Here is a 15,241-nt window from a genome sequence, read left to right as displayed (position 1 = left end):
GTTCTTCTTCTTGTTCTTGGACTTGGGTGAGAACCCAACTCCCTCCTTGCCCACAACTTCCTTTTGATTGCTCAAAAGGTCATTTAGGTTCTTCTCGCCTTGTATGCATGACACAAGACCTTTCTCGAGTTGTTCCTTCAACTTGGCATTCTCCTCCACAAGATGCACATGCTCACAACAAGGGTTAGTAGCATTTGCATTATCAATTAAGACCATGTGAGGAAATGTGGCCTTTTCCTTGGTTAGCTTAACTTGGAGTTGAGCATGAGACTCCTTGAGGGTAGCATGAGCACCTTTCAAGACCTTGTGGGCCTTGTCAAGTACATCAAACTCCTCCGTGAGTCTAACATGATCAACCCCAAGTTTAGCCTTCTCGGAAGCTAGAACACGAGACACAACAAGAGCATGATCAAGATCTTTCTTTAGTTTAGCATGACCATCGTTGTGTGACTCCTCAAGAGCCAAACGATGCTCACGCTCTTCCTCAAGAGCATTAGAGAGATCCGATATCTCATCGGCATAGTCACGACTATGACTTTCCATCTTAGAGATGGTTTCTTCGTGAGCCTCGATCATGTCATTGGCTTCACCAAGTTGTTCCAAGAGAGCAACAAAGTGCTTCTTGGATTTGCCCTTGAGCTTACTCATGAAGGACTCAAATTCATTGATCTCCTCATTAGACCCCTTACCATTATCAAAGTCATCCGTTGAAGGAGGGTTAGGAATAATGGTGGTTTTGATGTTGGAGGTTACCTTGTTGGTGGCCTTAGCCATGAGGCACTTGGCGGTGATGTTCTCGTTAGGTGCATCGAAGAGAGACACCCGGGGAGTTGTGACAATGGCAACGGATGCCATGGCCATTGTTTCACCATCTTCATCATCATCGTCATCCTCACGGTATTCTTCTTGAACCACCAACCCGCGAGACGGAGTCTTCTTGGTGAAGTTGTTCTTGTTGGGGAAGGACTTGGCTTTGTCTTTTCGGATGAACTTGCCACCATTGTCTTCCCGCTTCTCGTAGGGACAATCCGCAACGAAATGGCTAACATTGCCACAGTTGAAACAGGTTCTAACTCGTTGCTTCCCCTTGAGGCCACTTGAGTTGTTCTTGTTGAAGTTGGGTCTTGTATTCTTCTTACTCCAAAACTGTCTTGAGGCAAGAGCCATGTGCTCATGATAATCATACTTCGTGTCCTCGGGGTTGCTCTCCTCATCTTCCTCTTCTTCTTCTTCTTCCACACTAACCTTGGCCTTCAAGGCAAGATTGGGCTTCTTTGCCCTTTGGGAACGGAGCACCGCATTGTCGGCGGTCTTGTCCAAGATGCTCATTGCAACAAACTCATCCAACACTTCACCAGAGGTCATGGAGTGGAAGTCCGGTCTTTGGCGAATGACGGAGGACATGGCCTTGTTGTAGGGCATCATGGCCTTGAGGAACTTGCGCTTGATCCAGTTGTCATCCGTGTCCTTGCTCCCATGATCTCGGAGTGCGACCGCGAGTTTGGTCACTCTTCGAAAGAGCTCACGAGGTTCTTCATCCTCTTTCATTGCAAACTCATCGGCTTCATCTTGCACCACTTCATAGTTGGAGCGTTGAATGCTAGCACTTCCTCGATAGAGACGCTCGACACATTTCCATGCTTCTTTAGCCATGGCATGAGGTCGAAGATGAGGGAGATCTTCGGGAAGGATTGCATCTTGGATGATGAAGAGAGCACTTTCATTGAATTGATTGTCCACTTCTTCTCGAGGGGTGAAGTTGCTTGGATCATGAGGATAGAAACCTTCTTCAATAATTCTCCAAAGGTTAGTGTTCACATGTTTTAAGTGACGCTTGAAGCGATAAAGCCAAGCATCAAAATCTTCATTTTTCACATATTTAGGAGGAGGACCGGCATGATTCAAATGAGTAGAGGGGATCGGTCCTCTATACACTGGGGGTTCCACATTGGCAAAAATGCCGGTGCCATTTCTACCACTAGTAGACGGACTCTTTTCACTGTTAGCTTCCCCCTTGTCGGAGGTAGCATCCGTCACCTTGTTAGTGGGATCACCCACTTTCATCGGCGAGGTAGATAGTTTAAGTCCGTCTAAGAAATCAGAAAACATGCTTTTAACCTCGGCCGTCATGGAGGTTTTCAATGTGTCTAAAGCCACATTGAATTCCTCACGAGAGACCGAGGCTCCCCCTTCGGCCGTGGACGAGATGGGATTCACACCGGAGTGCTCCTCCGCACCGTCGTGGGTGTCAACCATACTCTTCGGACGGCAAAGTCCTTAATAAAGAGACGAGGCTCTGATACCAATTGAAAGGATCGATATGGTTGACTAGAGGGGGGGTGAATAGGCAACTAACAATTTTTAGACTTTTCTTTAACAATTTAAACTTGCAATGAAATAGGTTGTCTAGATGTGCAACTACGTGGACAACCTATATGATGCAAAGACAATAAGCACACAAGCAAGCAATGGATATAACTCAAGTAAGCTTGCAAAAGTAAAGGGACAAGATAACCAAGAGTCGAGCCGGTGGAGACGAGGATGTGTTACCGAAGTTCCTTCCTTTTAAGGGGAAGTACGTCTCCGTTAGAGCGGTGTGGAGGCACAATGCTCCCCAAGAAGCCACTAGGGCCACCGTAATCTCCTCACGCCCTCACACAATGCGAGATGCCGTGATTCCACTATTGGAGCCCTTGAAGGCGGCAACCGGACCTTTACAAACAAGATTGGGGCTATCTCCACAACACTTGGAGGCTCCCAACAACACCACGAAGCTTCACCACAATGGAGTATGGCTTAGAGGTGACCTCAACCGTCTAGGGTGCTCAACACCCAAGAGTAACAAGATCCGCTAGGGATAAATGGGGGGAATCAAATTTCTCTTGGTGGAAGTGTAGATCTGGCCCTTCTCAACCAATCCCAAGCAAATCAACAAGTTTGATTGGCTAGGGAGAGAGATCGGGCGAAAATGGAGCTTGGAGCAACAATGGAGCTTTGGGGGAAAGAGGTAGGTCAACTTTGGGGAAGAAGACCCCCTTTTATAGTGGGAGGAACAAACCAACCGTTATCCCACTCACCAGCCCCGCACAGAGCGGTACTACCGCTAGGGAAGGGCGGTACTACCGCTCCGGGCGGTAGTACCGCTCGACCCAGCGGTACTGCCGCGTTGCCCGGGGCCCTGACCCCAGGGCGGTACTACCGCTCGACCCAGCGATACTGCCGCGCTGCCCGGGGCCCTGACCCCAGGGCGGTACTACCGCTAGGGAAGAGCGGTACTACCACTTAGGGCGGTACTACCGCTCCTACTACCTCCCTTAGTGCCGCAAAACCCGACACAAAAAACTTCATACGAGAATCGAGGCGGAAGTAGCCCAGACGCACAGCGGTACTACGGCCAAAAAACCCAAGCGGTACTACCGCTCGGAGAGCGGTACTACCGCTGGGGAGCTTCGGCGGTACTACCGCTGTGGTCGCGGTACTACCGCTAGGGCAGAGCAAAGCATAGCAAGGGGAAAACGGCAGCTCCAGAGATGCGGAAGGAAAGACGACGGGTGTGATAAGGATGTGTACGTGTGATTCCACCCAAGTCTTACCAAAGCGGATCCCCTCTTGATAGTACGGTGACTCCTACGAAACTAGTCCACCAACAACGAAACGAAGGAGCTACACCGTCTTGAATTACAACACCGAGGGGAGGAAATCGTCTCTTGCCAATGGATGAATCTCTGAAAGAACTAAATGCACACGATTAGTCCGCACAAGCATTGTCATCAATCACCAAAACATATTGGGGATAAATATGCCCTTACAACTGGGCCTCCTGCCCGGCTGTAGTATCAGGGAGGTACTACCACTTCTCCTAGCGGTACTACCGCTTAGCGGGACGCTATGGGGGGTAAATATCGGGCAGGGGGGTCTAACTCCCACATACCCTTTCACTCTCCCTCCCCACGTCTCTCTCTCTCTCTCTCTCTCTCTCTCTCTCTCTCTCTCAGGCGATGAAGAACAGCCTCGACCGCCACTCCGGCTGGCGATTCGTGCCGTCTTCAACAATTCCGTCTGGTGGATTCCTTCCCCACCTCCTCCTCTCGCTATGGAACCCAGTGGTAGTAGCTCCAAGGTTCGTCGCAAGAATGCGAATCCCCCATCCAAGCGTGGGCGCACCTATCATGCCAGAATTGTGTATTCTGAAGATGAAGAAGAGGTTGCCCCCACACCGCCGCATGCTCGTTGTCAGTCTGCCAGGAACAAGGGCAAATCCAATGTCAAGTCATCTTCTCGCAAGAAGAAGGAATCGATCAAGACGACTGCTGAATTCAAACAAAATGAGTATTGGCAATACTGCAAGGAAGAACCTGTTTGTGAAGACCAAGTCAATCAACCTGGCACACATGGAGAATTACCAGGCATACTTTGGAGAAGCTCGTTCCCTCTGTGAACAGCTCAACAGCGTGCCCCTCATGACCTTTAATTATGATTTCGATGTAGAGTTGGTTGCACAGTTCTGCAACCATATGGTATGGCACAAACCCTGAGCACACCTTGATCTAGATGACCAATGGCAGGAAGTTGAGCACCACTTGGGGTGCTTTTATGGAGCTTCTGGGATATCCTAACGAGGGGCTGAGGAAGCCTCTTGGCCTTCGTCCTCACCATGAGGGGGTGGCTACACACAAGGATGAGCCGAAGCCTCATATGATCATCACTAAGATAGAGAAAGGAGTCAAGAAGGAGCTGAAGCCATTCTTTGACATTATGCATCACATTTTCCGGCACACTCTCTTTCCTCGTATTGGCAACTTGGATATGGTGCATGGGAACCTTATGGATATGCTACTGCTATGCCACTCTGAGAAGGGCACGAATGCGGTCTTGGATGTCTATCATGTCATGTGGAAGGAGTTAGTGCACGCTACTATGGAGACCATTGCCCGATTTATGCTCCCTTCATCTTCAAGTTGATTTAGACTACTTGGAGATCCACTTTCCATGGTGTGCCTCTTGAGACCGGACCCTTCACTTATCATGACATCCTCAACTTGCGTCGGAAGGAGCTCTTGGGCCTCTACTAATCGTCCTGAGGCGGCAGTTTCTTCTACTTCTGGAGAGGATCAGGGTGATGATAGTGGTCTTGCTCCTGGCACGGAGCATTCCTCTGGTCAGTCAGGTTGGGCGCCTAAGCTTAAGCACAAGGTGAAGAAGCTCTTTTGCCTTTAGACTGATGTTTAACACAAGATGTACTTGGCACATGTGGATGCCAAGAAGGCTCGTCAGGAGAGGAAGGCTATTATGAGGAAACTTGAGATTCCAGTTCAGGATGGATCTATGGATCATATCACTCCGGAGGACAAGTGGATTTCTTTGTACTCTCTCTGGACGGACTCAGATGAGTCCAATGTTGCTACATCTGCTCTAGCTCAGGATTAGGAGATCGAGTAGGAGACCGACGAGTCTGCAGAGGAGTCTGCTGATGGGTCTGTTTCTGAGGAGTCTGGGGAGTCCATGGGAGGAGACTAGTGCCACCTGGAGTTGTGTTATGTTACTTTTTGCCCCTTTTGGTGTCTCGATGCCAAAGGGGGAGAGGTTTAGGACCGGGGATTTGTCTTTCTGCGGGGTGTTGTTGAGTCACAAGCTTGGTTCTTTTGTGTTTCTGCTTGTGAACTCCTTTCCTTCGTTTGCTTTGGTTTGGTGTGAGTCTCTATCATATGGTGTAAGACATATGCTACCCCGGTTACCCTTATATTGTCCCTATGTGCGTGAGTTTATGCTCATTTTTCTTATTGGTTTCCTTGCTTAAGTGTCTCTTATTGTTGGAAGGATTGCCTGGTCTATAAAATATAGGGGGGGGGGTGTTGATCCTAGTGTATGTGTTGTGCAGTCCAAAGCATATATATAGAATGCACACATCTAGGGGGAGCATGTCTATATTTTATAGATTTTGGGTTTGCTTATGCTCATTTTATATCTATATGTGCAAATCTTGTATTGTCATCAATCCACCAAAAAGGGGGAGATTGTAAGGGCATATTTCTCCCTAAGTGGTTTTGATGATTGATGACAATGCATTTGCGGACTAATCGTGTGCTTTGAGCATTTCAGATATCTCATGTCTAAGAACTAGACGATTCGATGCCCCTTCGAGCCTATCAAAGACGACGGTTCTCTCCATTTCTTTTTGGTGGATTTGAGTCGTAGGAAAGTTGTACTATTAAGAGGGGGTCCGCTTCGGAAAGGTATGGGTGGAATCAACACGTACGCAACCCCATATGCACCCACAACTTCCTTTCCCTTCTCTGGAGCTTCTCCATGTTTTCTGTGGTGTTTCAGCATCTTGCCAGCGGTAGTACCGCTAGTGCCCACGGTAGTACCGCTTATGCGGTAGTACCGCTGGGTACTTTCGTGGAACTACCACTTAGGGTTTCCCTGAGCGTGCAACGTTCTGTTGTCGGTCTGACATTCATGGTAGTAGTGCAGTAGTAAGGCGATAGTACCACTCCGGCGGTACTACAACCCATACCACCGTCTCCATTATCGCTTGTGGGGTCTTCCTCTGTGCAATGTTCTGTTCCCATGTTGCGCTAAGAGGTAGTGGAGCGGCACTAGGATGGTAGTACCGCTTCGCATAGTACTGCCGCCCCTGGCATCCTCTTCTATCGCTGCCTCTCCAGGTCTAAAAACCCTAGGCGATAGTACTGCCACGGTCAGCAGTAGTACCGCTCCGGCGACACTACTGTAGGTACACTCTATGTGTTTTAGGCTTGTGCGGGGTAGTACCGCTCCTAGGAGCAGTAGTACCGCTTAGCTGCGGGCACAGGGCAGAAAACAGTTGGATTTTGTTCCCCTATATAAAGGGGGGGTCTTCTTCTTCCTAGGGTTGACCTCTTCCCCCCAAGCTCCATTGCCTTTCAAAAGCTCATTCTTGCCCGATCTCTCTCCCTAGGCAATCAAACTTGTTGATTTTCTAGGGATTGGTTGAGAAGGCCGCGATCTACACTTCCACCAAGAGAAATTTGATCCCCCCCACTAATCCCTTGCGGATCTTGTTACTCTTGGGTGTTTGAGCACCCTAGATGGTTGAGTTCACCACGGAGCCATATTCCATTGTGGTGAAGCTTTGTGGTTTCGTTGGGAGCCTCCAATTCGGTTGTGGAGAGAGCCCCAACCTTGTTTGTAAAGGTTCGATCGCCGCCTTCAAAGGCACCAATAGTGGAATCATGGCGTCTCGCATTATGTGTGGGTGGGAGAATACGGTGGCCCTAGTGGCTTCTTGGGGAGCATTGTGCCTCCACACCGCTCCAATGGAGATGTACTTCCTCTCAAAGGGAAGGAATTTCGGTAACACATCCTTGTCTTCACCGGCTCCACTCTTGGTTATCTCTTACCTTTACTTGTGCAAGCATTTATTGTGTTGTATCCCTTGCTTGCTTGTGTGCTTGTTGTTGTTGTATCATATAAGTTGCTCACCTAGTTGCACATCTAGACAACCTATTTTTTGCTAAGTTTAATTTGGTAAAGAAAAGACAAAAATCTTTGGTTGCCTATTCACCCCCCCCCTCTAGTCAACCATATCGATCCTTTCAGCTACTTCTAAAGTAACTAGGCAATACCAATTATTTATAAGTCAAAATTAATAACCTTGATTATATCCCCTATGCTTCCAGTGTGGCGATGACAACGAAGCATGTCCTTAATTAAGTTAGTTAATCAAGTGGATCACAACAAGTGATGCAACTGCTACAATCGACGATAATTGTATGGAGATGGTGGGGATTGTCGAAAAGGTTGCACTGGAGATGTGAGTGTCACTCACATGACATAGGTAGACTTCCTTTCAATTGTAATAGGTCTTGTATTTGGGTTGACAAACTCGGTGTTTTTATAACTCCATCGTCATATGAATATTATTTTCAGTAAAAAAAAGTTACCATGATGGTCTTCCTAAGAAAGTCTAAACAACCATATGCCTAGAACACCAACACTGAAAAAGGGACACAAGATGGGACATATTTTGAATGGAAGGCTACTAATATTGACTAAAAAATAACTATATTTCTAAATTAAAGCAACTACAATCAATTTTACCTTTTTCCCATTGGTGTATAGTTCATCTAAGATAATAACTTAGAGTCATGTGCACTATGAAGTTAGTATCATACTCTATCATCATTTGCATGATACTAACTTGTAATATTATCCACGATGAGAGGTCTTATCGTTTGACTAAAGACGTCAAAGTTACAAAAGAAAGTATCTATGAACTACCAAATGGTGAATCTTGGGGGTGCCATGGCTCCCCCTCCAAAATTGCAAATTAGTTTTTCTTATGTTCTTAACATTGAATGCCCATCAAGTTATACCTTTCTCGGCCTCATGCTAGATGCGCTACTGGCTACGGCTCGTCAGCTTTCATCATCATAGTGTCACGTGTAGGGGCGGAATTAGGCCTGGGGCAAGTAGGGCTATAGCCCCAGGCGTGGCCCAACTAGTAGTTACACATCTAGGAGAAAATTTTCATATTCGTAGACTTTCAAAGGCCTAGCCCCAGGCCTCATCACATATAAAGCCCAAGACGCCACCAAATCGTCTCACTCGATCCATCAGAAAAAAGATCTTTTTTCTTTTTTCTTATGACCAAATCATAAAGCCCAAGATGCCACCAAAACACTAAATAACCAGAAAAAAGATCTTATTGATATCTTTAATCTCTCTCTACTGGCAAGACAGGCATGGCGCATAATACAGTCCCATACCACTTTAAGTGCTAGAATCCTGCAAGCTAAGTATTTTTCATCTACGCCCTTCCTAGAGGTCGAGTTAGGGGGTTGGCCGTCGCAGATATGGAGGTCTATTTTAGAGGGGAGAGGAGCCCTAGAACAAGGTTTGATACGGAGAATTGGCACAGGAGAGGAAACAGAATCTGGGACCAGAATTGGCTCCCCCGCTCGGGCCTCATGAGACCAATGGCGAGTCTGGTGGCCAACAGACCAGAGTGTATTACTAAATTAATTGACCCAAGTTCGGCAAGGTGGATAGAAGACAAGGTACGTTCGGTCTTTTTGCCCGTGGATGCTCATATAATACTCAAGATCCCGCTTTGTACTAGAAGAGTTGAAGATTTTTGGGCATGGGAAGAAGATGAAAGGGAGTTTTTTCAGTAAGGCGAGTATACAAATTTCTGCTGAAAATGAAGATGCAAGGGGAAACATTACTGCAGACGGTTGGTGGACACTCAAATGAGGCAGCAGAGGAATCAGCTTGGACTTCCTTGTGGCATATTAAGGTCCCCTCAAAAATTAAGGTGTTCCAGTGGAGGCTATGTCATGAATCAATCCCAATAGTGTGGGTGTTACATCACCAGAATATGTCAACAACTAGCGTATATGCTTTTTGTTCTCCGCAAGATGATTGGAAGCATGCATTAATAGATCGTGTGATGGATAGAAGTGTTTGGTCACTTTGCTCAGAGGAAATAGTGGAGACAATGCTTGATAATTTGTCCCTTGATGCAAAAAAACTGGATCTTCACTATGCATGACTCACTGTCACATGCGGAGTTCACACGGATGGTGGTGACCCTATGGGCAATTTGGCGAGCAAGAAGGAGAGCTATCCACGAAGGGATTTTTGACAGTCCTTTTTCTACTAATTCTTTCATAACCTTTTATTTGAGGGACTTGGAGATCTTAGATAAAGGAGTTAGGGGAGTACCGAAGCGAGCCTGCATCAGACAATCTACGTGGTTGGCCCCGCCTGAGGGGTGTGCAAAGATGAATGTGGACGCGGCAGTGTCCATGGAAGGGGAGTGCGGTGCAGCGGGAGTTGTTTGCCGAGATCATGACGGAAGATTCTTGGGAGCTTCGGCTCTCAAGCTCGAGTTCATCACTGATGCAAGCACATTGGAAGCGATAGTTGTATGGGAAGGTCAAGCATTGGCAGAGGATCTATATGTAAACACCATTCAGATTGCATCAGACTGTAAGAGAGTGGTAGATGAAGAAGAACTCGACGGCAGAGTATGGAGCTATAGTGCATGAAATAATACATCGTGCAAATTCTTTTCTATCATGTAAAGTAGTTCATAAGTTTAGGAGATCGAATTTCGAGGCTCACAATCTCGCTAAGTATGGCCATCATGTGTGGTTGGGCCAGCCAGGAGATCTTGATTTTTTACCTGTAAACATTATGGAGAATGAATAGAGCATGCGAGGTTGTCTAAAAAAAATCAGAAAAAAGATCTCGCTCACGCTGCACCGCCAGTTCCGATCTGTGACTGCTCGACTCGACAGATCCTGACGTCCGGACCTGCACCTAGGCGGCTGGGCTCGTAGTCTCGGATCATCTGGACTCGCCGGAGCAGACACCTCCAGCCCTTTTGTTCCGCTGGCAGACTCCTGTTCTGGCTAGTGGCTACGACATTACGCCCTTTCCCTCTGAATCTCTACCAAATCGATCCTCCATGCAGCTGCACAATTTCAGTTAACTAGATGTTTCTCATATCTGTATCATTTGTTCCTGCGTGAATTGACAACGAGTCTTATCCATTTTACTCTTTAGATTTTTATTTCTGTCCTACTAATGTTCAAGAAGATGTCAGGATTGCAGATGTGCTAAAATCTACTCAGGACTAGTAGCATAGAGGTCCTGATTGATGTAGAGCCTCCCAAAAACAGATCAGGAATATTTCTTTGGTGGTTAATCAGTTCTGCCCCATCTCCACAACCGGTAATATCTAGTTTCTTGTGTCATCTACTCCCTCTATAAAGAACAGACTTGAAGAGGGAATATATTTTTTTCTTTACAAAGGGAATAGTTTTTACTAGTTCCTTGTATACGCCAAAATAATGTTCAATTGTGTAGAATTGTATTATTTTTTCCCCAAATTTTTTGACATTAGTTTAGTCAATTGAGTTTAATTGTTAATTGTTAGCATGAAAACAAATTAGAAATCCGAGATGAAGAGGGCCCAGCAAATTGTATAGTATTTCAAGAAAAATCTTACATGCATTAGTACATGTGGTATTTGCGTTATCTATAGCCGCTTAGTTTTAGCCCCACGCTTTGAGAAATACGGCCACCACTAGATGGCTTTTTTCTGATTTCTTTTATGCTTTTTTGGGCATGTTTGTGTTGTGGCCCCAGCCGTCGTTTCGCGCTTGACTTGGATGCTTGTATGGACCGATGCTTTATCTATAAAGCGGGATGAAAGCCTATTTCGAGAGAATGCCTAACAAGTTAATGCAATTTTAAGACTATTTGCGTCGACCAAATTACACAACTTTAAGACCATTTGTGGTGATTATAGCAATGCTTAGACCAATTATACTATTCATAGTGAGAATCTAGATTCTAGATTCGCCACTGCAAATTATACCATTCATTCATACGGTTTTCCAAATTTTGAACTGTGGCACCCCCAAGAGTCAAGAGTGAGATTCTAGATTCACCACTGCAAGATCGTTCCTCATTCGAACAGGCTTGATTCAAACAAAAACTGGAAGAACTGTATTTCCCCACCATCTTTTATTCTTGAAAGTTAAATCCGTGGAATGTTTGTTCAGTAATAATGTACACAGCGATAGTACAACAGGTGTCATAATCTGTATCATACGCTTCGTGGCCGGCCTTATTGTTGTTTCAGCAAACCGTACTCCAGACTGTATGTACGAAACAGCTACGCAGCTGCACCTGCATGAACTGCGATGTAGAGTCAGAGTCAGTAGGTCTCCCCCTCGGCTCCCGGCTCCTCCTCCTCCTCATCGCTCTGCAGCTCGGCCAGCTCGGCGAGCAGCGCCGCGTCGGCCGACGACTTGGACATGTCGCCGGGGGCCTTGGCCTCCTGGATGATCCGCATGATCTCCTCCACGGGCTGCGCCGCCGCCGCCGCGGTCTCCGCCTCCGTCTCGGGCTCCTTGAAGTTGGCCCTGTCCCTCTCCGCGATCTCCTTGGGCAGGCTCTTCAGGTACCACGGCAGCTTCTTGATCTCAGCGATCGTGATCCTCTTCAGAGTTTCAGACACGATTCAAATCACTTTTGGTTAGGCACCATTCAAGTTATGATTCAAAGTTTTCTGCCTTTTGGAGCAATCTGAAGTTTCCTTGGAAGTTACTAATAAACAGAAAAAAAGAGAGGATAAGCAGTAGTAGTACCTTTGAAGGATCGGCAGTGAATATTTGGGACAGGAGGCGTCTGCAGTCGGAAGACACCCTGACGTAGTCCGGAATGGAGTATTGCACGCCAAGGATTCTCTGTCAAGTGTCACAAGACGTGCATTCGTGTTCAGATCAGAGTTTCACGCACGCTTAACACAAGCATTCTTTTTTTTTTTTTTGCGGGGGCTTAACACAAGCATTCAAGCAAGGTGCTGAACAAGGGAGAGATGATAAGGAGGAGGGATCGATAAGTTACGCTGATAGTTTTCCTGAAGTTCCTTGGATCCTCGGGGTCCTCGAATGGGTAAGACCCGATGAGCATCACGTACAATGTCACGCCGCATGACCAAACATCTGCTACCTGAACATGGGGAACCATTTGGTCATAAGATGCAGAGTTGGAAGCCAATCATGTGACATCTCAGAACCATGATAACATCACTATACACTACTGAAGATATACAAAATTAATTAGTAGTGATGTTTGTCTGTGCTGAATGTGACCATTCTCAGTGGCAATGGATCATTGGTAAGCTCATGACACAGTACTCCATTTCTATTCTACCATGTAGGAAAACAAATCCTGATACTAATGCTAGATGCAAAACGAGTAGTTACTTTTCTAAGTACTATACTAATTGACTATTACTAAACATGATTTACTTGTTCTCTCTTGGAAAAAACTTTGATGCAAAATTAGAACAAATAACCACAGATTGTCATAAGCGGTACTTACCTTCCCGTCATATTCTTTTCTCGAAAGAACTTCCGGTGCTATGTATGCTGGAGTACCAACTGTTGATTTCGGTTTGGAATGCAGCAAAGCAGACTGAAAATCACGATAGCCAACTTAGTCAGTAAGGACAGAGAAAGGTCAATTCTAGCAAAACAGGGAAACATAACAGTAACTGTTAACACCTTTGAGTAACCAAAGTCGCAAATTTTCACTCGAGGTGTTGGACTCCCATCCAGGAGAGTGTTTTCCAGTTTAAGATCACGGTGACAGATTTCCTGCATTTGCAACATTAGTTCATGGGCACTTGGGTTTTGCATTTATTTTCTTTGACAAATTTCAAAAGGCAAAGCGTACCATGGAATGGCAGTAGCTGACCCCTGAAAGTAGTTGCTGGAAGAAGTACCTTGCCTATTGACACGCGTAGCAAACAATTTACACGATTACTTCTACTGTTAGCAGACATGGTTCAGAACAAAGATAGCCTGGTGATATAGTGAGGTAAGTAGGTTCAAGGACAACCTCATCTTCACTGAATCGCCCCGCGGTGCATATTCTTTCGAAGAGTTCTCCGCCAGCAGCATATTCCATGACAATGGCAAGGTGCGTCGGGGTTACACAAACCTGTCCTCAATTGATACAGAAAGACCATATTATAGCAAGCAATTTAATTTTATTTACAGTTGAGAATTTGCTAAGTTGAATATCAAGACAGAGACATCCTAGGACAAACTTCGATGATTGTGAACTCATTATCACCAACCATAGTGACACTGAAATGTAGGGGTTCAGTGCCGCCCAGCCCAACAATACTAGTAAGTTTTGACCAAAAAACCATTACTAACAACTGGCAGAGCAGTCATGACGCAAACAATCAAAAAGATAATCGTCATTTATTTCCAAAATATTAGGGTGTCAATTCTGCTTTCTGGAGGACACACAGAGTAGTTCATAGTTCATAGTTCAGAACCTTCAAATTTAACCAATCTAATGTAACTGAGAATCAACAAACTTATCAAACGACTAACGAGTCAAGAAGAATGGGTAATTACCTCCTTGAATCGTATGATGTTAGGGTGCCGGAGCGACCGGTGATTGATGATCTCCCTCTGCACATTCTCATCAATCTGCACGCACACAAGCAGACCCCAAAAATCACACATCCAGCAACACAAACCTGCAGCCATAGTGACTACATCTACCATCTATCGAGGATTTATTCGTCAAGAAGAACCCCAAATCCACCTGTCCCAGCGACCAAACCCCAGAAGTAAAGAACACAGGAAAGGAACGGAGAACAACGACGTATATACCTTCTTGCCCCTCTCGATGTACTTGACGGCGACGAGCTCCTTGGTGCGCTTGTCCCTGACCAGCCTCGCCACCCCGAAGTTGCCGGTCCCCAGCTCCTTCAAAGCCTCGTACCTCTCCTCCATCGCCACCGCCCGCCCGCCGGCCTCAAGACCTCCCTGAATTTCAAGGGGCGGCTCCAACTCGGAACGAATCCGGCCGCGGGAGAAGCACCAACTCAGAGCAAACCTCTTGCTGCTGCTGCTGCTGACCCAACAGCTGACCAAGAGGCGGAGAAAAATATAGAGAGCTGCGCGCGCCGTCACCGGAAAGCGAAGCGAGGCCTCGGCTCGGAGCAGGGGCGGAAGCGACGGAACGAGGGCGGCGGGGCGACGCGCGATGGCCGACACGTGTGGGAGGCAGTGCGGTTTTTTGAATTGGGGGTGGGCCAGGTGATACGTCGCGGCCGCGTGGGGCCCACCGGGAAGCTCACCTAATCGAGGGCGGCAGGTGGGGCCCCCGGGTTAGATGGCACGTCCGATGGGGTGACGTGGCCTCTCTGGATGCATGGGCTTGACGCGTTGCCCGGCCATGTGTCCTTTTTTCTTTTTGCACAATTTGCGTTGATTTTTGGTTGGGATTTTCCCACCATAATGTTCTGACAATACATGCCCTGTAGTATCGTTTTATAATCTCTTTTGGTTACTGGAAAAACCAGTTTTTTATAATTCAATCTTGGCTCCTCCTTTCCCCCCCTTTTTTTTTGTCTAGAGACCAGATGCTACTGTGATTTCGACCACGAAATTATGAAACTCGGTGAACGAGAAGAAATTAGTGCAAGCATGATGGGTTTGATTCGAGACTAAAACTCTGGACAACCATTTTTCAATGAAGATCGATCAAGTGGGTTAGTATAATTTTCTTGTGATGAAGTTATGTAATAATTGATCTAAAATGTATGAAGTACATCACTTTTCTTTATTCTTTTCAATTTTGGGTGGGTGGGAGGGGGGGGCATCTGAACATTTGTGCTAAAAGACATTTTTCAATGTTTTCAGTGTGCACCAAA

At 46.4% G+C, this 15,241-nt stretch overlaps 1 protein-coding gene across 1 annotated transcript; it reads right to left on the bottom strand.

Moving 5' to 3' along the window:
* Positions 1–11,492: 11,492 nt before the first annotated feature.
* On the bottom strand, positions 11,493–14,583 carry LOC123128214 (serine/threonine-protein kinase SAPK3). The gene is made up of 9 exons (XM_044548157.1): positions 14,196–14,583; positions 13,935–14,009; positions 13,405–13,506; positions 13,240–13,293; positions 13,068–13,160; positions 12,886–12,978; positions 12,406–12,510; positions 12,147–12,245; positions 11,493–11,998 (listed from the first exon to the last, which is right to left on the bottom strand). The coding sequence occupies exons 1-9, from the start codon at positions 14,316–14,318 to the stop codon at positions 11,714–11,716; spliced, it is 1,029 nt and encodes a 342-aa protein (XP_044404092.1). The 5' UTR covers positions 14,319–14,583; the 3' UTR covers positions 11,493–11,713.
* Between the last annotated feature and the right edge of the window lie 658 nt (positions 14,584–15,241).

Source organism: Triticum aestivum, chromosome 1B, assembly GCF_018294505.1.
Source record: "Triticum aestivum cultivar Chinese Spring chromosome 1B, IWGSC CS RefSeq v2.1, whole genome shotgun sequence".
Lineage (NCBI taxonomy): Eukaryota > Viridiplantae > Streptophyta > Magnoliopsida > Poales > Poaceae > Triticum > Triticum aestivum.
The sequence above is the reverse complement of the archived record's forward strand: the minus strand, read 5'-3'. Positions and strand labels throughout refer to the sequence as shown.

Excerpts from the sequence above, each read along its gene's own strand:
- LOC123128214 (XM_044548157.1), bottom strand. The coding sequence starts at position 14,318 with ATGGAGGAGAGGTACGAGGCTTTGAAGGAGCTGGGGACCGGCAACTTC. Across the intron at positions 13,294-13,404 it reads GGCGATTCAGTGAAGATGAG|GCAAGGTACTTCTTCCAGCA; the intron begins GTTGTCCTTGAA and ends GCGTGTCAATAG. Across the intron at positions 12,979-13,067 it reads GCGACTTTGGTTACTCAAAG|TCTGCTTTGCTGCATTCCAA; the intron begins GTGTTAACAGTT and ends CGTGATTTTCAG.